General features: G+C 38.8%; 1 protein-coding gene across 1 annotated transcript in view; it reads left to right on the top strand.

Annotated features, from left to right (window-relative positions):
- LOC127442219 (tenascin-N-like) overlaps nt 1–27,769 on the top strand; it is a 58,556-nt gene that overhangs the window by 16,564 nt on the left and 14,223 nt on the right. The window contains exons 4-10 of the mRNA XM_051700085.1: nt 639–902; nt 2,198–2,380; nt 2,484–2,573; nt 14,241–14,504; nt 19,931–20,194; nt 23,843–24,106; nt 24,688–24,818. Of these exons, the coding sequence (XP_051556045.1) occupies nt 639–902; nt 2,198–2,380; nt 2,484–2,573; nt 14,241–14,504; nt 19,931–20,194; nt 23,843–24,106; nt 24,688–24,818 (1,460 nt within the window). The remainder of the gene's footprint in view (nt 1–638; nt 903–2,197; nt 2,381–2,483; nt 2,574–14,240; nt 14,505–19,930; nt 20,195–23,842; nt 24,107–24,687; nt 24,819–27,769) is intronic.

Below are 27,769 nucleotides of genomic sequence, written 5' to 3'. Positions count from 1 at the left end.
CAAATGTTCAGTAAACCTCAAGATCATCAGGTATTTGCCAAGATTAAATACAATAATTAAAGTAAGATTTAGGAATTTGCCACAAAAAATAATTTGTCAGTTCTTTGGAAAAATCATCAGCATGTCTTAATCAGTATTTTTGTCTTATTTTCCCATAAAAATATATTGGAACTTACTTGAAACAAAATAAATCCACAGTACTTGAGAAGTAGTATACAACTGCATAAGATATTAAGGGTTTGTTTTCAGAGAAGATATTTTCAATTAAGTTTAGCTTTTGTACCCCATTGAAAAATATATATGTTTTTTCTTCTTTTAGGCATAGACCTCACTTGATTTTAATAGATTTATGCTTAAACCATGAAAGACACAATTTCCCAATGTTAATTCAAGATACATTCTCAGCAAACAAGTCTTAATATCTCAAGTAAATTTATCTTGTTTTAAGGTTTTTTAGAGAATTTTACTGGAAAACAAGACACTTAGAATGTTAAGAAAATTATTTTTGCAGTGTGAAAGAACAGAGTGGTGCATAGAAACACTTAAACAGGACCCCTGTTTAAAGGATGGATGATAGAAAACTGATGTAAGCAAATGCCCTTAAACCCAATGATGACAAGCATTGCTTCTTCCTTCAGTTCTAGGTCCAAAAGGTCTCCGTCTGATCAAGGTCACAGATGTCTCTCTGTTGGTGGAGTGGGAGTCTGTTAGAGGAGCTGAGTACTACATCCTGTCCTACTATCCAAAGGGAGATGAGGGAGCCATTAAGGAGGTTCAAGTGGCCAACACAGAAAGCTCCTACCTAATTACTGGCCTCAGGCCCGGAGTCACATATATAGTGCAAGTGTATGCTGTCATCAGAGGGATCAACAGTGAATCTGACCAGATAGTGGCCACGACCGGTAAGAGGAATTGCACTTGAAATATTCTCAAAGGGATAGTTCACCCAAAAATGAAACATTTGTCATTATTTACTCATCCTCATGTTGTTCAAAACCCACATAACATTTTTTCTCTCCTTGAAATACAACAGAAGATATTAGGCAGAATGACAGCCTCAGTCATCATTCACTTTCATCATATGGAAAAAAGCTTCAATGAAATTGAAGACTGAAAAACATTCTACTTGCCTAACATCTCATTTTGTGTTCCAATGGAAAAAAGAAAGTGAAATGGTTTTAGAATAACATGAGTGTGAGTAAATGATGACTGAATTTTTATTTTTGGGTGAACTATCCCTTTAATAATAGGTGTTTTATTTGATCTCTTAATTCCAGTCTAAAATACTGTAGATTATGTCTCGCATGTAACACACAGTAAACAAAAACATGGCAGTATTGTTGCAGCAAACCACTATTTGAATTCTGTATTAACCATTATGCAAAATGTAACTATGCTGGTAGAGTTCAATGAAAAGGCATACACATTTTATTCACAGTTGTGGAACAAAGAGATGAGTACTAAAGCATTTTGATCATCTGGATGTGATGACCAAGATGAATTACCAGCATGGGACACTGTCAGTCACCGCTCAACAAAGAGCTTGGATGTCCAAAAGTATTTCCCTCTCACAAATGAGAAGGCCCTACAAATCTTTTGCAGTCTTAAGTGTTAGGATATTGGCCATATATATGTGACAGATTGATGAGAAAGAAAGTGTCACTATAGAATCCCGGTTTACAATGTCATTGGTAGCCAGTTAACATTTGCACATCCACGCTGATGTTTTGTTGTCCATTGTTGCAGTGAAAAATAAACATAAAATCAATTAGTGCACTATTAAGCTGTTTACTGTGCTTGTACTGTAGGTGAAGTGTGTAATTTGTTCAATGTTCAAATAATTTCTCCAATCCAGATTTAATGTGCAGAAACAGCCTACAAGTAAGCCATTGGTTTATTTTCATGTAAAAACTGTGAATCTGTAGCACTATCAAAATATTGCTGTTTGAGAAATCCAGCCAGCCTGACATAGCAACATTGGCTCATCCAATCTGTCACTACCACTTTTTCTGAACAATGGCAGAGGAAGGGGGAGTGTTCTGGAAACTTTTTCGAAAACAGTCATTATTTTTGCATTTCTGTTTGGTGATACTATGGGCGCAGAAATTATACACTTAGTCTTTAACTGTAATTGTGATTTAAGTGTGATTTTTTTTTTCTTTTATGGTTATTTGCACCAATCTGCTTTTTTCTTCAGAGGTCTCTGGTATTGATGGAATCCAGGTGGTGGGCCAGACTGAGAACTCTATCCAGGTAGACTGGCAAAACCCTGCAATTGCAGTGGACTACTTCAAATTGACCCATGCTAGCCCTGATGGCCAGGAGGGATGGGAGAATGTGACAATGAACCAGGAGGCCAGAACCATGCACACCATTGTAGGTCAGTCCACTGTTATTCATCCATTCACACTGTCTGTTGTAACTTCACTGCAGAACTGAATGGCTGTGTATTGAGATCAACATGAATGTGTGATTTTATTCAGGCCTGAACCCAGGAACAGAATATCAGATATCTGTGCAAGCAATCAAAGGTGAAATGGAAGGCAAAGCATCATATGCCAGAGGCATCACAGGTCAGTAATGTCTATGTAGTATATTCATATAGTGTAAAATACACATTTACATGTAAAAACAAAGAACACACATACAGTTATTGAAAAATGCATGGAGATATTTGTATGAAATATTATATTCTTCAAAAAATTTTAGAACAAATGAAGAAATCTGGAGTTTGATACCTTGGAAAAGGTTTTCCAATTGGGAGTTTCACGACTTCTAGGGGTTTGTGAGGGAACTGCAGTGGATTTGTGAGATTGAAATGCCAATGTTGAATGAAATCAAATAATACAAATAAAAAAATATTAGAATAAAAATAAATAAATAAATAATAATAATAATAATTAAAAAATAATTAAAAATAAATAAATAAAAAAGGTTCAATAAAATTTCATAAAAATACAAAAAATAACTTTATGAATATTTCTCAAGAGAACATGCTAAGATATTGATATTTTGAAATGTTAACATTACTTAAAGGGATAGTTCACCCAAAAATGAAAATTCTCTCATCATTTACTCACCCTCATGCCATCCCAGATGTGTATGACTTTTTAGAAAAATATCTCTGCTCTTTATGTCCATACAATGCAAGTGCATGGGTACGAAAATTTGAAGCTCCAAAATGCACATAAAGGCAGCTTAAAAGTAATCCATAAGACTCCAGTGGTTAAATATATATTTTCAGAAGTGATATGATAGGTGTGGGTGAGAAACAAATCAATATTTAGGTCCTTTTTTACTATAAATTCTCCTCCCTGCCCAGTAGGTGGTGATATGCAGAAAGAATGCGAAGCGCCAAAAACAAAAGAAGAATGTAAATGTGAAAGTGGAGATTGAAAGTAAAAAAGGGCTTAAATATTGATTTTTTTTCTTCCCCAAACTAATTCTATCACCTCTGAAGATATGGATTTGTCCACTGGAGTCATATGGATTACTCTTATGCTGCCTTTATGTCCTTTTGGAGCTTCAAAATGTTGGTACCCATTCACTTGCATTGTGAGGACCGAGCAGAAATATTCTTCTAAACATCTTCATTTGTGTTCAGCAGAAGAAAGAAAGTCATACACATCTTGGATGGCATGAGGGTGAGTAAATGATGAGAGAATTTTTATTTTTGGATGAACTATCCCTTTAAGGTACTACTGTCCTAAAAGTAAACAATTTAGCTTAAAGGGATGGAGCTAACAAAAAAGCTTGGGAATCCCTGCCTATGTGCACCATTGTAACATATAACACCTCTCAGACCCCGTTAAACAGTCTGACAGTGTTGAATTAAACATGGAAGGCTTAAAATAAAAGAGAAAAATAGATTAAGAAATCAGAACAGTGTTACTGGTAAAGATAGAAATCTTTACCACAACAATCTTCTAATGGTTGAAACCATTTTAATGCTTCACTCTGAGACAATATTTTCCTCTGAAAGGGTTCAGTGTCCAATGGCAGTTTAAATCTTTACAACCCTGTGCGTAGGACGGATATTTTCCTTGTCACCAAAAGTGGCAGATCTAACATTTCTTGTCCTGAAAAAATACACATGTCCAAAACCAACAAATATTCATGAGGAACCCTACGGCCATAGCTGTTTGTACTATTATAGGTATCTGTAGTGGTCAGAGCGGCATATTTATAAAAGGCCCAAAGCTATGCTTTTAGGACTGCCTTTCTGGATCTGATAGTCTGCCAACCATGTCTAATAATGAGGAGATATTTATACAACTAAACCTGTCAAATAATTGAGTTGTAGTATTGTGATGAGTCGTAGTATTGTGGATTGTAAATGCCTCATAAAAAGTACACAAATATGTCAAATGAAAAGAAATCTTTTAAAACATGATTGTATATGTGTATGCCGTTTGGAAATGTTGCAGAATACTCTGGTGTACAGCCCATGTAATTTCCCCACAATAAAATGTCAGTTAGCGATGTCCCTTAAATTATTAAACTGCATCTGTCATGTTTTAGCCACACATTTGATAGCCTTTACTTAGATGATAAGACTAATATTTATGGCTGTTGAAGGGCTGTAATATTCCCTGTTTAATATTTATGTGCCAGTGCTTTTGGTCCAATAATAAGATCATCCCTTCAAAAGTATGGTTGCAAAGAAAACTATATAGCAGCTTTAATATATCAAATGAGAAGCAGGAAAATGCTTTGAATTATTGCTGGAAGCATAAATATATTTAACTTTAACAGGGTGTTTACTTAAGGGAATTCTACTCTTCCCAAAAGTGCTTTAAAATAAATAGATAAATGAGCTGTACTTCAAAGATTAGAGTTGCCAGCTTGTTGCAAATCCCATAATTAATTCATAGTTGGATCATTTCAAAAGAGTGTGTAACAGTGGTGTTTTCTCTGAGAATGTATCGGATGATTATTGTAGTTATTATTTTTGAAGCTATGTAAAAAAATACACATAAAATGGATGTGATTTGTTTAAGTAAATAGTACTGTTTATTAATATAAACAAATGAAAATATTATGCTGCCCCATATGGCTTTAACCTGGAAATGGAACAGGAACTTGAATTTGCATAAAAAACAACAACAAAGAAACACATAGTGTGGGCCTCCACATTTCAGAAGTCCACCACATCACTTCTGTGTAAGCACACAGGCTCTCTGTGACAGGTAGAATGGTAGTCTCGTATAGACGGGCCATTGATTGAACCGTGAAATGTCTGTTCCATACTAAGAACTGCCCACTGTGACAGGATGAGCCACCATATTAAATAATGGCATGGCAGTCACTGCAAATGATTATACAAAAATATTTAAAAAGGTGTTGGTTTAACCAGAGATCCCTTATCACTTCACTTTGATGGTCCTTGTGTTAGAGCCTCCAGGCAACCTTAAATGAGTTTAAGCCTGGAGTTTAGTGCTTCTTCATTTGATCCTTATCAGGTTGCCAACACCTAACATCAAATTTGCCCCAAAGAGCTAATCCCTTCACAGAAACGAGTTTCTTTGCTTTGTAGTTATGATCATCTTGACTTAAAAAAAAAAAAAAAAAAGTAGTATTAAGATCCATCTCAGTGTTCCAGTTCTATTTTGTGCCCATGAAATCAGAGAATGTCCCTTCAAAATGCATTTAATATGCATGTTACTATGTACCAGGTGTGAACAGTGATGTGTCTCATTTGACCACTTGTGACTGGATCACCCAAGACAGAACTTAATGTGATAGTTCACCAAAAAATGACCCTCATATTGTTCCAAACCCATATGACTTTCTTTCTTCTGTGGAACACAAAATGAGATGTTAGACTGAATGTTAGCCTCAGTCATCATTCACTTTCATTGCACCTTTTTTTTCTCTGTACAATGAAAATAAATGATGACTGAGGCTAACATTCAACCTAACATCTCCTTTTGTGTTCCACAGAAGAAAGAAAGTCATATAGGTTTCAAACAACATAAGGGAGAGTAAATTATTACATCATTTTGATTGTGGGTATACTAATCCTTTTAATACCAAGTATAAACAGGGCAATACAGTAGCTCGAGACAATTAATCTCTGTGGTGAATTGCCTCAGTATGGTCCCAAATGATTTAACATTTTCCTTTAAGGCATAGTTCACTCCAAAATGAAAATTCTCTCATAATTTACTCACCCTCATGCCATTCCAGATGTGTCACTTTGGATAAAAGCATCTGCTAAATGACTAAATGTAAATGTAGTTCTTCTGCAGAACACAAACAAAGATTCACTGTAAAACAAAAAACAAAAAAAAACAAAAAAAAAAAACAATGTTCACTCAACTCCAAAAGGACATAAAGGCAGCCAAAAGTAATCCATAAGACTCCAGTGATTAAATCTGTCTTCAGAAGCGAGACAGGTGTGGGTGAGAAACAGATCAATATTTAAGTCCTTTTTTACTATCAATCTCCATTTTCACTTTCACTTTCACATTCTTCTTTTGTTTTTGGCGATTCACATTCTTTGTGCATATCGCCACTTACTGGGCAGGGAGGAGAATGTATTGCAAAAAAAGGACTTAAATATTGATCTTTTTCCTCACCCACACTGATCATATTGCTTCTGAAGGTATAGATTTAACCACTGAAAGTCTTATGAATTAATTTTATGCAGCCTTTATGTGCATTTTGGAGCATAACATTTTTGGTACCCATTCACTTGCATTGTGAGGACCTACAGAGCTGTAAAATTCTTCTAAATATCTGTGTTTGTGTTTAGCAGAAAAAAGAAAGTCATAGACATCTGGGATGGCATGAGAGTGAGTAAATGATGAGAGAATTGTTATATTTGGGTGAACTACTTTATCATTTTAAGGGTCCACTAGAAGTTTAGTCTGATGTGTTATTCCACAAATTTGTTTTCTTCTAAATAATCATCTGAAATTGCTGTAGACACACACACACACACACACACACACACACACACACACACACACACAAGCGAGAATTGTAAGCGAGAATTGAACACCTGACTTTAAATTTAAGGCAGAACTACATCCGTTGAGTCTGCCCCCGACAGCTACAGCAACCATTAGAGGGGCCTCCAGTAGACAGCAGTTTCCCTCTACTCAGCAATTTATGAATTACTGCACCAGTTACTCCCACTCTTAGTAAACTGTAGGAACGGGAAATGGTTTTTCAATGCTTCCTCTTAGACATGGCATATATTGTGCCTGTGCATTACAGCTCAACCATAGCTTGTATTGTTCTTCATGCCATGTGGTGCTCTACAACTGAGGGCAACCATACACACTGTTAAAGAATTGAAATTCCTTATATTTTTCAACTGAATTAGATATCCCTACAAAGCATCCAAATGTTGAAACAAGAGCATTCAGACTGATCTGAGGATGAACATTGAAATGTATAGTTTTGATTGAGGGCCCTTAGTTTGGTTCCTTTTTGCATCAATGACTTGAGCAGCACTGTTGAGATTTTCAAGTTTCTTGGAATCATAAATACGCAACTTTAAATTGCATGCAAAGACTCTATGACAAAAAGACTAAATAGGGGATGTTTCCTCTACAATTGAAGAAGTTCAGTTTGCCACAGATTTTAAAGGAATAGTTTAGCCAAATAAGAAAATTCTCTCAAAATTTACTTACTTTCATGCCATCCTAGATGTGTATGACTTTCTGTCTTCTGCTGAACACAAACAAAGATTTTTAGAAGAATATTTCAGCTTTGCAGGTCCTTTCAATGCAAGTAAATGATGGCCAGACCTTTGAAGCTCCAAAAATCACATAAAGGCAGCATAAAAGTAATCCATACCACTCCAGTGGTTTAATCAATATTTCAGTCCTTTTTTTTTTTTTTTTTTTTTTACCATAAATATCCACTTTCACTTTCAGAAAATGAAAGTGGAGATTTATAGTAAAACAGGACTTAAATATTGATCTGTTTCTCACCCACACCTATCATATCTCTTATGAAGACATAGATTTAACCACTAGAGTCATATGGATTACTTTTATGCTGCCTTTATGGGATTTGTGGAGGTCTGGTCACTATTCACTTGCATTTTATGGAACTACAGAGCTGAAATATTCTTCAAAAAAATCTTTGTGTTCTGCAGAAGAAAGAGTCTGGGATGGCATGAAGGTGAGTAATTGATAAGAGAATATTAATTTTTGGGTGACCTTTCCCTTTAATACACTTTTTATATTTTATATATTGTTTTTTTAAGTTCTCACCTCCTCCAGTCAGAGAATAGTTCTGGCACTACAAGGGAAGTTAATGGGTAATTTGTTGCAATGAAATGAGTCATAGGATGGAGCACATAACTCTACCGTTTCCCACATAATTTTAACAGTAGTTTACCAAAAAAGTACATGTATTGTCTTGTTAAACATAACAAAATTTTTCACAGTTAACAATAAGGTAAATCATACTTTTTACATTCTTTTTCCATTAAAATTATATATATATATATATATATATATATATATATATATATATATATATATATATATATATATATATATATATACATAGAATAAAATAACAATTTAGTGTAGGAATGTAATGTCCTGGAAGTGGAACATTAAGAACCATTCGAACCATTAATATAAAAACAACAAAGTTAAGGTGTTCTTTTTGCTTCGAGCAGTGGCTATTATTAACTTCAGAAGAGTCTTCTTACTTTGAATTCCAAAACAGGGTACTAACTCCCATATACAGTACAGTACAGTGTAACTATATCATTAGTGTATGTTTCATTTTTTACTGAAGTCATTTATGGATTATTATTTTATTTCTTACATGAAATTTTTTTTATCAGTGGTATTATCATTGTTGTTTAAACGCGCTATGAGACGCAGGCGAGGGAGATGAGCAGGCGCGCTGGTCAGGCTCCGACGGCGCGGCTTTCGAACAACGCTGCCAAGCATTCATCTTGCGAATCTCCGCTCTCTCCCTAACAAAACGGACAACCTACATCTCCTCACCCACACAAACAAGGACTTTTCAAACTCTGCTGCCTTGTGCTTCACAGAAACCTGGCTGAGTGAAGCCATTCCGGACAGCGCGTTACATCTGCCGAGCTTTCAGCTGTTCAGAGCAGATCGCATCACGGAGTTAACGGGGAAAACGAGAGGTGGTGGAACATGCATTTACATCAGTGAAAGTTGGTGTACAGATGTAACAACATTAAAGAAGATGTGCTGTCCTAATTTGGAAGCGCTCTTTATTAACTGTAAGCCTTTCTACTCGCCGCGGGAGTTTTCCTCATTTATGCTGGTGAGTGTGTATATCGCGCCAAACGCGTGTTTGAACGCAGCGCTGCAACAGCTGGCTGATCAAATCACAGACATGGAACAACAATACCCGGACTCAGTTATTATTGTCCTTGGGGATTTTAATAAAGCAAACCTCACACGTGAACTGCCCAAATACAAACAGCACATTACATGCCCCACCAGGGACAGAAATATACTGGATCATTGCTACACAACAATAAAGGATGCATATCGCTCTGTTCCTAGAGCAGCTTTGGGACCATCTGATCACTGTCTGGTTCATCTTCTTCCAACCTACAGACAGAAATTAAAATCTGCTAAGCCTGTATTAAGGACTGTAAAGAGATGGACCAACGAAGCAGAGCTGGAACTACAAGCCTGCTTTGACTGTACTGATTGGAGTGTTTTTGAGGTTGCAGACACCAATCTGGACGAGCTCACAGATACTGTTACATCATATATCAGTTTTTGTGAGGATATGTGCATTCCTACTAGGACTTATTTAACATTTAACAATGACAAACCATGGTTTACAGTGGAACTCAGGCAGCTTTGTCAGGCCAAAGAGGATGCTTACAGAGTTGGGGATAAAGTCTTATACAATCAGGCCAGGAACACACTGAATAAGGGAATCAGAGTGGCTAAAAGAAGATACTCTGAGAAGCTGAAAAACAAGTTTTCTGCTAACGACCCTGCATCAGTGTGGAGTGGCATGAAACAATTTACGAATTACAGAACTCCTGCCCCCAACCCTGTGGTGGACCAACAACTGGCTGACGACCTGAATGTGTTCTACTGTAGATTTGAAAGGCCCAATCTCACACCCCACACCCACTCTGACCTTCACTTCACACAAACACCAACACCTCCTGCAACCACCCTCCTCCCCCCTCCTGCTACTCAACCTGCACTTAAGATCTGTGAAGATGACGTGAGCCGCGTCTTTCGACAACAAAGGATAAGGAAAGCACAGGGCCCAGATGGCGTTTCACCTGCATGTCTTAGATCTTGTGCTAACCAGCTGGCCCCCATCTTCACACAGATCACTGGAGCAGTGTGAAGCCCCATGCTGCTTCAAACGTTCCACCATCATCCCCATCCCAAAGAAACCAAAAACACAGGACTTAATGACTACAGACCTGTCACCCTGACGTCTGTGGTCATGAAATCATTTGAGAGACTGGTGTTGGCCCACCTGAAGAACATCACTGGACCCTTTCTAGATCCCCTTCAATTTGCTTATCGAGCAAACAGGTCTGTGGATGATACAGTCAACATGGGATTGCATCATATCCTGCAACATCTGGACAGATCAGGGACATATGCAAGGATCCTTTTTGTGGACTTCAGTTCGGCTTTCAACACCATCATCCCAGCTATACTCCAGAATAAATTACACCAGCTGTCTGTTCCCATATCTATCTGTCAGTGGATTACCAGCTTTCTGACAGACAGGCAGCAGCTTGTGAGACTTGAGAGGAAATTCACTTCCAGCACCTGTACAATCAGCACTTGTGCCCCCCAGGGATGTGTGCTCTCCCCACTACTCTTCTCCCTCTACACCAATGACTGCATCACCAAGGACCCCTCTGTCAATCTCCTGAAGTTTTCAGATGACACCACTGTCATCAGCCTCATCCGAGATGATGATGAGTCTGCATACAGAAGGGAGGTTAAACAGCTGGCTGTCTGGTGCAGTCAAAACAACCTTGAGCTGAACACGCTCAAAACGGTGGGAGATGATTGTGGACTTTTGGAGGAACTCCCCAACACTGACCCCCCTCACCATTCTAAAAAGCACTGTGGCAGCAGTGGAGTCATTCAGGTTCCTGGGCACTACCATCTCACAGGACCTGAAGTGGGAGACCCACATTGACTCCATTGTGAAAAAGGCCTAGCAGAGGTTGTACTTCCTTCGCCAGCTGAAGAAATTCAACCTGCCACAGGCGCTGCTGATACAGTTCTACTCAGCAGTCATTGAGTCTGTCCTCTGCACTTCAATAACTGTCTGGTTTGGTTCAGCTACGAAATCAGACATCAGAAGACTACAAAGGACAGTTCGGACTGCTGAGAGGATTATTGGTTGCCCTCTGCCCCTCCTTCAAAAACTATACACTTCCAGAGTGAGGAAAAAGGCTGAAAAAATCACTCTGGACCCCACTCACCCTGCCCACTACCTTTTTGAACTGTTGCCTTCTGGCCGATGCTTCAGAGCTCTGAGCACCTGAACCGTCAGGCACAGGAACAGTTTTTTTTCCCTCAGGCTATCCATCTCATGAACAGTTAACTGCCCCATTGAGCAATAACTATGTGCAATACACAGTTTAGTCTTTCTTATATTTATCCAACACATCCAACCTCTTCTGCCATTTCATTGCTCTGAAAAAATAAAATAAAATAATTGCACTGTACATAACAGATTTGTATTTACACTGTACATAACAGATTGTATTAGATTTGCACTACCCATGTGTATTTGTGTATGTATGTATGTGTGTGTATTTTATTTAAAATTATTATTATTATCTATGTCTTGCTGCTGTTTTTGTATTGTTTTTGTATTGTTGTACACTGGAAGTTCCTGTCACCAAGACAAATTCCTTGTATGTGAAAGCATACTTGGCAATAAATCTCATTCTGATTCTGATTCTGATCATTGCACAGTAGCCTGCGATAGGGTTATTTCCACTGCCATGTATATCCTGCCCCCCAACTCTATCTTGAAATCATTCACCACAGTCAGACACTCTTTTTTTCATACTGCAAAGGTCTTCTATTTAGGCTTATGAGGTACTAATGCAGATGACACAAATGCACTCTCAATCGGTAGCATAATTGCACCCTTTGCTGTGCAGTTTTCCTGCATACCAAAGCATATTCACAGTGACTAAAATGTATGTCTCATGGAAGTACTGTAGACCTTGTCCAAAGGCCCCAGGTTCTGCCATCATTTTCATGATGGATAAACTGTTTTGCATAAAGGATAAGCCACAAGCTGTGTTTGGAGTTTACAAAGCTATGAGAATAATCCTATAAATATCAGATACTGCATGTCCAGAGAAATTCAATATCTGTTATTTTCCAGTCTAACCATACTTCCATGTCTAGAGTCAGGAACAGAGAGATACCTTTGGCAGTTCATCAGTCTGGCCCTGTTCTGTTTGATAAAGCACATCTTTTGACAACATGTGTTTAAACAATAAGGCACTTGTTGTATCCCCTACAAATATCACTTGCAAAGTGAATGATTTGATGGCTTGTGGTTGACTAGAGCAATCAGAGCATCATGAAGGTTTGAATGTTTCAGAATTGTGATTAGAGTTTGTGTTGTCTACCGTCTAGTTTGGGATGTTGATTTGTATTCTGGTCCATGTTTCAAACCCAGACAAGTCAAAAATGATAAACCTACCTTGGAAATCACAGAGCATAAAATAAGAGCTGTGGATTCTAGCAATCTTAGAAGGCATCATGAATCAGTTGTCATGATGCTGATAGCATGGTGACATTGGGCTAACCTTGCAGGAATCACAGAATGGTAGCCTAAATGATGATTGCTTTTCCTTGTTTTTTCACTTCCTCTATTGCATTGCATGGGAACACTCTTAGTTCCAGTGGAAGCTCTCACAAATGCATACTGCACTGCCTAAATGACCCTGTGCACATCCTCAGTTCTTCGTGTCTTGATAATTGCAAATCCATAAGACTGATATTTATATAAAAATCTCAACAGCATCTTGTTCCTGCAGTTATTCATCTTTCGCATGCATACAGTATATTCTTCTCAAAGTTTGAAAGGAATAGATGTTAAGACCTCAGTTAAATTAAAGTGGAAGCAGTGTTGCATTTTATATCTCAATGCCTTACTTAAGCATTATTACACAAGGAAGAGTGATGTTGTACTGAATATCTTCAGAACTGTGATTTGGCCGTAGGCATATATTTTTGCAACAATTTTACACAACAGTTCTAAAAACAAAAAGTTAATATCAAGTAACTTACAATTTGGACAATATGGCCAGTTATTTTCTCTAGTTTTGCTCCGCTAATGAAAATAGCTCCAAACAAAGCCACTGACAGCCTGTCTGGAATGTCCCGACAAAAGATAAGTGGAGTAATACAAAAAGTGAAGTGTCAGTGCTGTTATACCAAGGCCACGTCCACACTATTTCATTTTCATTTGACAACCCCATTTTCAGTTTCCTAATATCATCGTTTTCCAAAGTATGCGCTACTAGAGAGCTTTTTTTCCAAGTCTGAAACATTTTGAAAGTTAGTTTTTTTGTGGAGGAAAATGCCGTTCCACTGTGGATTAGTCCACACTAATCCATTTAAGTTTGAAACTCTCTTTTCAGTTTCCTAACATCATTGTTTTCTGTTTTCTAACGTCACTGTTTTCCGGAGTATACGGTTATGGAGAGCATTTTCAAGAGCAAAATCAATGCGTTTCCAAATTAAAATATATTAGTGTGGATATGGGCTAAGACTACGTCCACACTTATCTGTTTAAGTTTTCAGTTTCCTAAAGTCACCTTTCCTCAGAATAAGAGGTTCTGGAGAGCATTTTCGAAAGTCTCTGCTTTCCATGGAAGAAAACACTGTAAAGGCAGCAAAATCAGTTTGCAGTGTGGACGTGGCCTAAGAGTACATACGTCCACACTAATTTGTTTAAGTTTTAAAACTCTGCTTTCAGTTTCCTAATGTCAGCGTTTTCTGTTTTCATTTTCCTTACGTTACCATTTTCCAGAGTATGTAGTTATGAAAAGTGTTTTTGAAAGTCTTCGTTTTTTCAGTGGAAGAAAACGCTGTTCCAGTGTTGTTGAGAGGTGTAAAGTAGTAAAATCAGTGTGTCTTCAAACTAAAACGTATTAGTGTGGACATGGCCTAAGTATCAGCACTCTTGCAATGCTTCTTGTTCAAGATTAGAGGACTGGAACTAACCGATGTATAAATGAACCTGTCCTACAGATATTGATGCCCCAACCAATCTGATAACCAGGGAGGTGACGGAGAACTCTGCAACTGTGACATGGGATGGTGTTCAGGCTGAGATCGATGGCTACATTCTGACCTATAGCTCTGCTGATGGCACCAGCCAAGAGGTGAAAGTGGGAGCAGACACTATCTCATACCAGCTGACCTCTTTGAAGCCGGGTGTACTGTACACAGTTTACCTCTGGGCCTATAAGGGATCTCAATCAAGCAGGAAGAGCATGACTGAGGCCGAGACGGGTAAGCTGTTCACCTTCTGCCTGAGGATGTTGGGCGTTTCCCTCACTGTTTTTATTTCCTCATCTAGGGATACTACCACTATGCTTTGATCTGTCTAGCTTCTCCATGGATGGAAGAGTGGCATTCTCATTCTTAGATGTTCATTGTTTTTTCCCATGAATTTCCTTCTAAGCTTGTTTATTTATTTTGAAAGAGATTTTCTTCTCTCTGACAATGCAATCTTAACAAGACTTTTTTTTCAGCATCCCTATTGAAAAAACAAACAAAAACAGCCTAATCTAGTTTGCTGGTCCTAACTGGTTTAATTTGGTCTAGTTAGTCTCTCAGACTGACCAGCTGACAAGTCCCCAAAACCCATCTAAAAACAACAAATCTGACCAGCCTGACTGGAACTGCTTGTCTAGGAGATCAGCTAAGACCAGCAAACCAACATAGTCTGGTTTAAGCTGTTTGTGTTTTCAGCAGAGATAGTCACTGCAGAAAAGAAATGGATGACAAAGAACGTAAATCACATTAAATCAAAGTTGTGTATTCGCTAAATACATTTTGATTTGATTTGACTTAAATGTTTCTTACCACTGGAATCTCTATTGTTTTGCAATTTGACCATGTTGTAACCATATGAGCAATGTCTACAGCCTATTGTAACTGGAGTTATGATGTTGGCTGGTGTCTTCATTCCTTCGCAAGATGAAGTATCATTCACACGTATAAAAGTGCTGCTCTTTGTTTTTTTATTTCCTTATTATTGCCAACCCTGTAATCAGGAGATGTCTCCACAGAATGTCAAGTTAGTGAGTAACAGAGATACAGAGAGGTATTTCCCTTGCGAATGCTGCTTTAGACGATAAACCAGATGGTCTAAGTACATTACCAGCTGACAGTCAGAGTCAGGAAACACAACCTAAACAGAAGCACTTGGATATATAACAATTCTATCCACGCGTATCATCTGTTAGGTTACCATGACCATTGTTTTGACTGTCCACATTACAGTGTCTAAATAGCATTAGAAGTATTAGAAATCTTTTAACTATAGTGTAAGCCTAATTGTGTAGTTCTCTTGTGTAATTACATTGTGCAGAATGTATGCACTTATCTGTGGGGTTTTTGAGGGAACACAAGTGACAAAGTGTAAAAAAAACGGACTCAAAACCTCAAACTGCAGAATGCTTCACAGATGGTATTATTTGCATTTAAAAAGCTGAAGTACTTCAAGTTTTGTACCTCTTGTGTTTTTTTCACCTCAAAAATGTTTAATAATAACATATGTGTCTGTCAATATATGTGGGAAGATCTGTGGAATATTTGACACTTCACTTACTGAAATGCGGGAACCTAAAGTTTAGATTAGCCTTGAAAAATTAAACAAAACATTTAGCTATTTTTTTTATTTTTATTTTTTTATTTTTTTGAGAAAACTAATGTGGTTTAGCTATAGGGCCTAAATGTTTAGGCAAAACCATGTACAGATACATAGTACTACACAACATTTGTTAGTTAACTTAATACTAAAAGTGACGCTATAATGCAAAACGAATTACAGACGAATGACCCATTCACAAGATTCTTTCACACCTTTACAATAGGTGACACTAATCAACAAGCAATTTCACTCCGGTATGGTAGGCAAAGCACCTTTCAGCTGGTCTGCCCTGCGCCCATCAGGGATGAGAAGAAGAACTACTTAACAAGTTCAATTGTAAACAACTGTGGAATCACAATTAGGCCAGGGCGATATATAGAATATTAACTATATAATCAAGATAATTTTGCTGACTATGTAAAATTGACCAATATCGTGAATATCGCGAAGATTTTAATGTGCTTTCCGTTGGCCATTAAGTTTCATAAAGAGCGCATCAGTAGACTAATTTCACGATCTTTCAGGGCTGCACAATTAAACAAAATAACATCAAAATGGCAAGTTGGTCATATGTGATTATTAATCCACAAAAGGCTGTGATTTAAAGACAGATAAACATGGTCTGTGTGAGATTCAGAGCAAACCAGTGACACACTGATCTGTGTGAACGCGTGAAATCAAAGTAAAGCAGGTTCAAGCATTCACGCAATTCCAAACATTAGTAACAGTTACAAATTATTATACAAATCTACAAACGTGGCACAGAATAACAGAAAAGTAGAAGAATACAGTGTTTCAGGAAATGCGGAACATTTGTAAACTGTCAAATACACGCTGCTTTTTCTGTCACAATAAAAGCTCTTTGTGAAGTTGAAGTAAATATGACAGCATTTTGGTGTCAAAATAAAAGCCCCCAGGTGACGGTGAAGTAAACAGGACAGAAATATATTACTTTTGTATAATAAAAATCTAATAATCAGAGTAATAATGATAATTCACCATTATATTTTAATAATCAACCTGACGTGTCCCACAGTAATAATTTTGTATTATGCAATGTTCAACTGGGTTTCAAAAATAAGTCAGTGAAGGAAGCGTAGGTCTCTGCAGAACAGTAATGAGTGTTTTCAAATCTGTGGGCATTTTTAAACTGGGATGGGCATTTCTAAACTATCCAATAAAGTACGGAATCTCAGTGTAGAAATCAGTGGGCATTTCCAAACAAGGATGGGTGTTTCTAAACTAACTAATGAAAGTAGGGAATCTTAATGGTTTAAAAACGGCTACTAATTGGGAAAAAAACATATTAGTAAAAACATTTGAAGGTAAATAATGCTTTTTATTAAGCTACTATGTATAATTGTGTATGAAATATAAATATAAAATGCATATCAATGAAAATGATTGAATTTCATTCTCCCTTGTGTTTATTTAATGAAAAACTAATTATTAGATTTTTAGTTAATGTCTTTAAAATATTTCATCTACTTGGCTGCAATGGCTGTTTGGATGAAATGATGGTTCCTCTGATAAAAACAAAACAAACAAACAAAAAAAACAAAAAACACATTTGAGCCATTTTAGAGCAAATACATAATTATCGAGATATATATTGAATATCGTCAATAGGCTGAAAAATATTGAGATAATTTTTTAAGACATGTCACTCAGCCCTAATCACAATACAAAAGAAAAGCAAGCGAGTTCTCTAGCAAGCCAATTGAAAAAATATAACACATCTCTCTACAAGCTGCAGCAGCGTTGACAAGATTAGAGTAGTTTATTGATTTCCGTAACATGAAGGAAAACATTCAAGACACATTCACAAACTATTGCAATTCACCTGCATATATGCCACTACCACGCATACTGAATATACAGTGCTTGTGTCATGTTTTGTTTAAAATCACTAATGCACACAGATAATGACTGTTAAAACAAATGTTGTCAATTGAAACAATACTGATTGTATCTTATTGCCACATACACTACTTGTATTATACATTTGCTCAAACCCTGCATGTTACAAATTAAACAAGATGACATATAAACACTCCAAGAGTCTATACAGTAAAAACCAGTATAATAAAACACAATATAATCCACAATAAAACACAAATAATAATAAAAACACTCGAGATCCGTAAAAGTTTTTACTAAAAAAGTGATACAAAGGCTAAGATGGTGCAATAGTTATTATATTAGACATATAAGAAAACTCATAAGAAGTCTAATTGATGTGTGTTTATAATTTGGAATGTTTTTAAATCAGATCTTTTTAAGATGTTTAGCAGATGTTAATTAGATTGTGATGCTTTACAGATGAAAATATCTAAAACAGACATTTCAGAGATGTATGTGTGCTATCTGGGATTAAATGCAAATGCAAAAAAATGCAGCAATATAGAATACTATCCACAAAAGATTTAGTTTTTCACAAAGAGTTGTTTTTAAAGGGGATGCAAGGCAGTGATGCAGGAATATCATTTTCATGTTAAAAGAAACCCATACAATACAAAAAAAAAAAAAAAAAAAGAAATGTTTCCGTTTTTAAGGCATTTGATCTAAATTAAATACACATCCTCATTGCTGGTTCATGATTTCTTCCTTGAGCTACTTCAGCATTAAATATAGGTGGTTAAAACAGCTTTCTGTACTTTAACGCTGGTTTTGGTAACCGCAGCGACTCTTGACATGTGACCCAAAGCTCATATTTTATTGATCATAGCAATGATCATTGCGGGGTGAAGAAAAAAAGAATTGACACACTCACAGTAAAAAAAAACCTCACTTTGATGGCTCGAATGTTCGCGCTAGGTGTGAATGGCTTCATAGGAATCCATTGTTTCTATTAAAAATTTTAATTGCGCCGTAAATTCACGTTTGATGTGAAATAAAATTGTATATAAGGGTAGTAGCATCTCTGTTAATTGGTCAATAATGGCAGTTAGTTAAGCTAATTAGCTCAGTAACCAGTTAGTTGTGTAACATTAGATTGTTACTATAGCTTGCTTGCTAACATATTTTTGCTTGTTAACAACCAAAGGCAGCATGTTAGCAGATATTTAGACAACAATAGTGAGCAAATATAGATGCTAAATGAATACCAATAGCACTCACTGAGCATATTTGTCTACCTGTCTAGCCTATTCTGAGTTTGTAAGATGGTACAACTCTGCTTTGCAAGAGACCACAGTTGATACAGAAAGCGTTGATGACTTGTCATTCTATCATGAATGCTGCGTGATTACTTAAAAAGGTCTGCTTTTCCACAACTGTGGTACTTACTTTACATATTGGTCAGTACACAGGCCCTTACAGTCATCACTATTTTTACTGTCATTGATGTGATTGTTATCGTGATTATCATCAATAGTCAATAGTCAAACTCTTTATTGTCATTGTACAGGTACAATGAGATTAGTTAGATCACATTTTAACAGTATGGCTGGCATATATATGAATTTACAAGAAAAATTTTCACAGTGTAAAAATTATACATATTATATGTATAAATTCCCATAAGCATGCTTAATCCTTGCTTTTAAGCATGCTGTTGTAGAACATCTTGTTAATTCATTATAGTATTATTTTTTCACAAAAATAAATTATTTTTGCCTTTGTGGTTTAGTGATGAATTGGAACGTCCCAACACAACATACTGTGCATTAATCAAGCTGTTGAGAACTAATTTGAGAAAATTGCACTTTTCATAAGCACATTGCATTTCCAAATTTACATTAAAGTTATTAATTTTGCCTAACTTTTTTAAAGAGCAACCAACATCACAGATAAAAAACTATATTGATCCAAGAGGTAAATATGTGATAGGAAAAAAATAGTATTTGCTCTTAATAGCCTTGATACATAGCCATTTGTATTAATATGAGATGTTAGACCCAGTATTAAATGGATAAACTGACTACCTTCCTGGTTTAGTGATGCATTCCTTTACATGGACATGCATCATCTTACATCTCCCCAGCTTCACTGTCCATACATGCATGGCTTTAATGCAGAAATATTGGTGCATTAACCTCTTTTATAAATGACTTTTTAGACATAGACGCTCCTACTAACCTCATGGCCAAAGAGGTGACAGAGGACTCAGCAAGGGTGACGTGGGACAAGGTGCAGGCACACATTGATGGATACATGCTGAGCTACAGCTCTATTGATGGTTCCAGTCAGGAGGTTCAAGTGGGAATTGACAGCACCTCCTACAGTTTCCTTGGTTTGAAGCCAGGGGTTGTCTACACAATCTATGTTTGGGCTGTCAAGGGCCAGCGATCTAGCAAAAAGAGCTCTACGGATGCAGAAACAGGTTTCAGAATTGTATCTTCCTGATTGAGCACATGCAAACTAACACAGGAGTTCTCTGTTTTAACAGTTTATCTGTTTAAAGAAATAAGGCTGTTACTATTTCAGTTCATTCAAATGTGAATTTTTATAATTTACATCAGCAAAAATGTGTTATCTTGTGTAGCCAGACTTTTGACTATCAGCATAAAATTTGATACACTTTGCGGCTTATTCTGGCCGAGAACTGCCCTCTTAAGCGAGAAAGTAAAACAACCAATTACAGTTTGTTTGTCCTTAACGTTTAGGTAAAATATCTCTCATTTTATTGTTATTAAGTGCCCCAAACTAGGTAGACCTAAATATCAGTTTTACGATTAATCAGTGCTTTATGGAACTATTGGTTATTGGCAAAAATATATGCCGATAGTAGCAGTTTTTTTAAATGAAGCGAGGGCATGCAAAGAAAAATGCAACTATATGAAAACGTCCCTCATCAGCACATACATCGTGTCTGAAACTTCATATATTGTGAATAATGATAATTTATAGGCTATAAAAAGCTTAGTTTGGTAAATATTACAAATAGAGCATTATAATGGGGCCAAGTCTCCGTCATTTCAAAATAAGAGTCCATGGTGTATTCCAGGCTTTTTTTATATTAAAGGTCCCCAGTGTGCACTCAATCTTCTTTTTTTTCTTGGGATTTTGGTTACAAAATAAACTACATCTGGGATTTAATTCATTTTGTACTTTTTTACTCTGTGCCGACTAAGAAAATATGAATCAGTTTCTAAAAACTATCAGCCAATTAATCTGTAATCAACCTTTTCCACCACCTTAATTATCGGTATAGGCAAAATCCACTATCAGTCAACCTCTACCCCAAACACAACAGAATATATTTCAAATATACGATGGCACAGACCTTATAAATTTCATTGAATCCAACAATGACATTGTCCTCTGATGCACTACCTTACAGGGGTCTGGTACTTTGTAAACATTATTCCCAGAAATTACATAAAGCCAGGCAATCAAATTGAAGCTTGCTATTTTGAGAAAGCTCTTATTTTGCCATAATTGTGAGCAATATGCATCACACAGCCCATGAGCAGTCCATGGACATGCCATCTGTGCCTGAAATTGCTCTTTGCGTAAGATACTTTGTTCCGATGAGCAGAATAAAAATGATGCTCAGTCACATTTGACTTGTCCTATGGGTAAAAATGACACTCCCTAAATTCCAGTGGTTTAGAGTTCTTATGCTATACTCAGACATGCAGCCTTATGTTTCAACAGACAAACTGCCCAATTCTGCATGGCTCTAATGTAGAAATGTCCATTAAAAGTGATGTGTGTAATGTTGAATTATTTTCTGCTGAATTATAGGCAGTGTTTGGTGTATTCGATTACAAAGTAATTAGTTACTGTAATCTAATTACTTTTAAGATATGAACAATGGAATATAATTGCAATTCCATTTGGTGCCAATAGTGGCACAGAAATTACATACTGCACCTTTAACCCAATGTGTAATTGTCTTTTAAGAATTACATATTCCTACTAACCTTTTGACCAGTGAAGTGTGAGAACATCAATGGCTACAGTACAGGCAAAGCTTCAGTTCTGTTGATGGAAGTGATGTTCTGGACATTTGACTAGAAGTAAACAGCACCACCTACAGGTTCACTAGTCTAAGTCCAGGAGTCATCTACTCTCTTGAATACAGATGTCTCTTGTCTGTTTTATTATAGGTGCTGTATGCAATTTTTTAATATCCTACATCAAATGTCCCTACTACCTGTTTTATATCACTAAAATAGGTGTCCTAGGTCTAATTCATTGTCTAGTGGAAGTTAACAATTGGCTAAAATTGCTTACAGCACCTTTAAATCACATGACAAAACTCTTCTCACAAGGAAAAAATTATCTTTTATCTGTAATTTCACTGGTTTGGCTTCTATCCTCACTGTACACCCCCACCAAAAAAAAAGAAAAAAAGAAAATGGAGATAGACCAATTTTCTTTCATCCTCACTAATACCTTTTCGTCCTTCATGCTTACAACACCAACATACAGTTGTGCTCAAAAGTTTGCATACCCTTGGAGAATTGGTAATATACCAGTTATCATTTTATATCATTTTTAAAGAAAACATGAGTGAGCGGGCAAAACCCATTTCTTTTATTTCTTAAGGGATTCATATTCAACTACAGGTTATAACAGAATGGCACAATCATAAAACAAAACACGGCAACAAAGAAAAAAATGAAATGACCCCTGTTCAGAAGTCTGCATACCCTTAGTTCTTAATACTGTGTATTGCCCCCTTTAGCATCAATGACAGCATGCAGTCTTTTGTAATAGTTGTCTATGTCTGCCCATTCGTCTTGGCAAAATGCCTCCAGGTCATGCAAAGTCTTTGGTCGTCTTGCATGAACCGCACGTTTGAGATCTCCCCAGAGTGGCTCGATGATATTAAGGTCAGGAGACTGTGATGGCCACTCCAGAACCTTCACCTTTTTCTGCTGTAACCACTGGAGGGTCAACTTGGCCTTGTGCTTAGGGTCATTGTCATGCTGGAAAGTCCAAGACCGTCCCATGCGCAGCTTTTGTGCAGAAGAATGCAAATTGTCTGCTATCAATTTTCACAAGATTCCTCGTGCCTTTAGAGCTCACACACCCCCAAAACATCAGTGAGCCACCACCATGCTTCATAGTGGGGATGGTATTCTTTTCACTATAGGCCTTGTTGACCCCTCTCCAAACATAGCGCTTATGGTTGTGACTATAAAGCTCTATTTTGGTTTCGTCACTCCAAATTACAGTGTGCCAGAAGCTGTGAGGCGTGTCAAGGTGTTGTCGGGCATATTGTAACCGGGCTTTTTTTGTGGCATTGGTGCAGTAAAGGCTTCTTTCTGGCAACTCGACCATGCAGCTCATTTTTGTTCAAGTATCGTTGTATTGTGCTCCTTGAAACAACCACACAGTCTTTTTCCAGAGCAGCCTGTATTTCTCCTGAGGTTACTTGTGGATTTTTCTTGTATCCCGAACAATTCTTCTGGCAGTTGTGGCTGAAATCTTTCTTGGTCTACCTGACCTTGGCTTGGTATCAAGAGATCCCCGAATTTTCCACTTTTTAATAAGTGATTGAACAGTACTGACTGGTATTTTCAAGGCTTTGGATATCTTGTTATATCCTTTTCATATCATTATAAAGTTCCATTACCTTGTTACACAGGTCTTTTGACAGTTCTTTTCTGCTCCCCATGGCTCAGTATCTAGCCTGCTCAGTGCATCCATGTGAGAGCTAACAAGCTCATTGACTATTTATACACAGACACTAGTTGCAATTTTAATTGCCATTTAAACCTGTGTGTGTCACCTTGTGTGTCTGTAACAAGGCCAAACATTCAGGGGTATGTAAACGTTTGATCAGGGCCATTTGGGTGATTTCTGTTATCATTATGATTTAAAAAGGAGCCAAACAACTATGTGATAATAAATGGCTTCATATGATCACTATTCTTAAATAAAAGACAGTTTTTTTTTGCATGATCAGTCATATTTTCAAAATCAATGCCAAAATTTCACAATTTCTGCCAGGGTATGCAAATTTTTGAGCACAACTGTATAATGCATTAACCTTTTTGTACAAATTGCTTTTTAGAAATAGATGCTCCTACTAACCTCTTAACCAGAGAGGTGACGGAGGACTCAGCATTGGTGACGTGGGACAAGGTGCAGGCAGACATTGATTGCTACATGCTGAGCTACAGCTCTATTGATGGCTCCAGTCAGGAGGTTCAAGTAGGAGCTGACAGCACCTCCTACAGGTTCACTGGACTGAGGCCGGGAATTGTCTACACAGTCTACGTCTGGGCTGTGAAAGGCTCTCGCTCTAGCAGAAAAGCCTCAACTGAGGCTGAAACAGGTTATCTGATTTAAGCAGGCAGTATGGCTCTGTGCTCATGCTTTCTACTTCTGCTTCCAAATGCCAAATGAAGCATGACAAAGGTCTTTGCCAATGTCTTTACTCAGCAGATAACTGAATTAAATCTGCAAATAGAGGTTGAAGGAATAGTTCACCCAAAAATGAAAGATTCTGTCATAATTACTCAACCTCACCCTCATGTTGTTTCAAACCCACATACTGTTTATTATGGTGCAATGACAGTTAATTATTCTGGTTTAAAGCTTTGATTAAAAGCTCCAAAAAAGACGAAAAACACCATAATAACAGCATAAAAGTTTGGAACATGGTAAGTAAATAATGACAGAATTTTCATTTTTCAGTAAACTATTCCTTTAAAGTGGAAGTATTCATAAATGTATTATGCATTAATTGGTACATTAAACCTCATAGTTTTAAGGACAGATTTTTAAAATCCATTAATGTTTTCATAAATCATTAAGATTGAGTATTGTCACATTCAGATTATTTCCACACAGTTTAATCACACATGTTTCCACACAAACTCCATTTGACTGAGCCCTCTGTTTGTTGATCCTCAGAGATTGATGCACCCAAAAATCTCAAAGCCATTGACGTTCAGACGCAAACCTCTACTATAACATGGAAAGCTCCTCAGGCTAAAATTGATGGCTACATCCTGACTTACAGGCCCGAGGATGGCAGCATGCAGGTTTGTTCTACATACAAACAATTTAAAGGGATAGTTCACCCAAAAATGAAACTTATCTCATAATTTACTCATCCTCATGCATCTCAGATGTGTGACTTTCTTTTTTCTGCTGAACACAAACAAAGATTTTTAGAAGAATATTTTAGCTCTGTAGGTCCTCACAATGCAAGTGAATGGGTACCAAAATTTGGAAGCTCCATAAAGCACATACATGCATATATTTATAAATAAATATATACGACTCCAGTGGTTAAATCCATATCTTCAGAAGAGATATGATAGGTGTGGGTGAGAAACAGATAATTATTTAAGTCCTTTTTTTATATAAATTCTCCTCCCTGCCCAGTAGGTGGCGATATGCATAAAGAATGTAAATCGCCACAAACAAAAGAAGAAGAATGTGAAAGTGAAATTGGAGATTGATAGTTCCCTATCTGTCACTCACTCGATGTTGTGTCAATGTAGTGACGCTAGGGGTCACTCTTGGGAGCCCGAGACACCTCTGGTCTTTGATAAAAGGCCAATGAAAATTGGTGAGTGGTATTTGCATGCCACTACCCCGGACATGCGGGTATAAAAGGAGCTGGTATGTAACCACTCATTCAGATTTTCTCTTCGGAGCCAAACGGTCATGCTCACTGAGCTGAATTACTACTGTTCATTCACCTCTGCTGGATCTGACGGAGCATTTCAGCGGCTTCTCCCTCCTCTGCAGTGCCCTCCTCTGCACTGGTGCACTGCAGAGAACGCCCCTGGGCGCTTCGGCAGAAAAAAAAGAGTATATTTCCTGAAAGAGTTTATTTCTATAAAAGAGTATATTTCTCTAAAAGAGCAGCACACACGGAACGTCTTTTTAAAGACGCGTCTTTTTAAAGATGCCTTTCCGATTGTGTGTTATTCCTGGTTGCGGTCATTATCTCACAACTTTGGATGGTCATGATCGCTGTCTTTCGTGTCTGGGTGTGACCCACACGGAGGCGGTTTGGGGACCCCAATGGGATAGCCTCCACCGGGTATCCCCCCGCGGACCTCCCATTCCCCAGCATGCTCGTCTGCCCCAGTCGAGCTTCCGGATGAGTCCGCTGGCTTGTCTCACGGCGAGTCTGGCCTCTTGTTTGGAGCCCGCGAAGATGATGAGCTCTCGAGCGCAGCATCGGAGAGCGGGCTTTTCCAGTGGGACGCAGAAGCCTCAGCTGATGCAGACATGACGGACATGCTTTCCCAGGCGGCTGCGAGCGTTGGGTTAGAGTGTAACCATCCACTCTCCCCTGAACCCTCGCGGCTTGATGATTGGTTCCTGGGCTCGCGGCGCCGCTCAAAGCAGCCACGCCCCGCTCCAATGCCTTTCTTCCCGGAAGTGCACGAGGAGCTGACGAAATCAGTTCCCCCGTGCTCACTACCCTCGATGGCGGGGCGGCCAGGGGCTATACGGCGATTCCCCTGGTGGATAAGGTGCTCGCGGTGCACCTATACCTGCAGAGCGCCACAACCTGGCACGGACGCCCTAAGCTCCCATCCAAGCCCTGTAGGTTCACATCGTCCCTGATGGCTAAAGCCTACAGTGCTACTGGACAAGCCGCCTCTGCCCTGCACGCCATGGCTCTCCTGCAAGTCCACCTAGCCAAGGCGCTAAAAAAACTGCACGAGGGTAGTTCTGCCCCAGATCTGATGCAGGAACTGTGCTCGGCGACCGACCTCACTCTCCGAGTGACGAAGGTCACGGTGCGGTCTCTCAGGCGGACGATGGCCACATTAGTGGTCCAGTAGCGCCACCTTTGGCTCAACCTGGTCGAGATGGGTGAGGCCGACAAGACACGGTTTCTTGCTGCCCCCATTTCCCAGGCTGGCCTATTCGGCGACACCATCGAGGACTTTGCCCAGCAGTTCTTGGCGGTGAAGCAACAGACGGAGGCTCTCCAGCATATCCTGCCCCGGCGCGGCTCAAGATCCCACACCCCGTCTGCTCGTCGCCAAGGGCGTCCCCCTGTGGTGACTGCACAGGCTCCGCCGCAGCCCGCCCCTTCAGCCCGGCTCCAGCGTGGAGCCCACCGCAGGAAGGAGACGCCACCCGTCTCACAGTTCGCCGCTAAGAACCCACGGAGGTCGTCAAAGCGCCCCTGAGACGGGCGACCCAAGGATGAAGAAACCCACTCACATGGAGCTGGTAAGAAGACCACTCCATCCCCCGGTGGAGGGCCGGGTGGAGAATTTTTTGTTGCCTTTTTGTTTGATTTTGCTGCATGCCCAAGTGGCTGCGGTACCCAACAGTCCAGCAAAAGAGCAGTTCCTTCTTCCCTGGGTCACATACCCAGTGTGCACGGTCATCATCACGACTACCGTCCACAGGTTTTTCCTTGCAGGATTGGCGCTCCAGCGGTGGTCTTCCCGCCCCTGAGCGCCCAGCTGTGGCCCACAGCCGCCTCCGATGTGGCAGTCTCCACGGGTTACAAGGACAGGTCTCTTTCTCCCCCATCCCAGGCTGTTCCAGGGGTGGTCACAAGGAGCCATGTAAGTTCTTCGACGTCCCTAGACTCAGCACGGCCACAACATGGTGTGGCACCTCGAGCTCCGCCCCGCCGTGAGGCCCCACCTGCCGGTACGTCCGACGACGTTGTCCCCTTGGTCCCCCTTACGCAGAACTTGGACGCATGGCTTGCGCTTTCCAATCCGTTGCGATGACTGGTCCGGACCGTCTGACTTGGCTACGCGATTCAGTTCGCCAGGCGCCCGCCCAGGTTCAGCAGTATCCACTTCACCTTGGTGAAGGATGAAAACGCTGCTATCTTGCGCACGGAGATCGCTACCCTCCTACGGAAGGGTGCGATAGAACCTGTCCCTCCGGCCGAGATGAAGAAGGGGTTTTACAGCCCCTACTTCATCGTACCGAAAAAAGGCGGTGGGTTGCGGCCAATCTTGGACCTGTGAGTACTGAACCGGGCCTTACACAGACT

Source organism: Myxocyprinus asiaticus, chromosome 6 (assembly GCF_019703515.2).
Source record: "Myxocyprinus asiaticus isolate MX2 ecotype Aquarium Trade chromosome 6, UBuf_Myxa_2, whole genome shotgun sequence".
Lineage (NCBI taxonomy): Eukaryota > Metazoa > Chordata > Actinopteri > Cypriniformes > Catostomidae > Myxocyprinus > Myxocyprinus asiaticus.
Note: the sequence above shows the minus strand (reverse complement) of the source record. Positions and strands in the feature narration are given on the sequence as shown.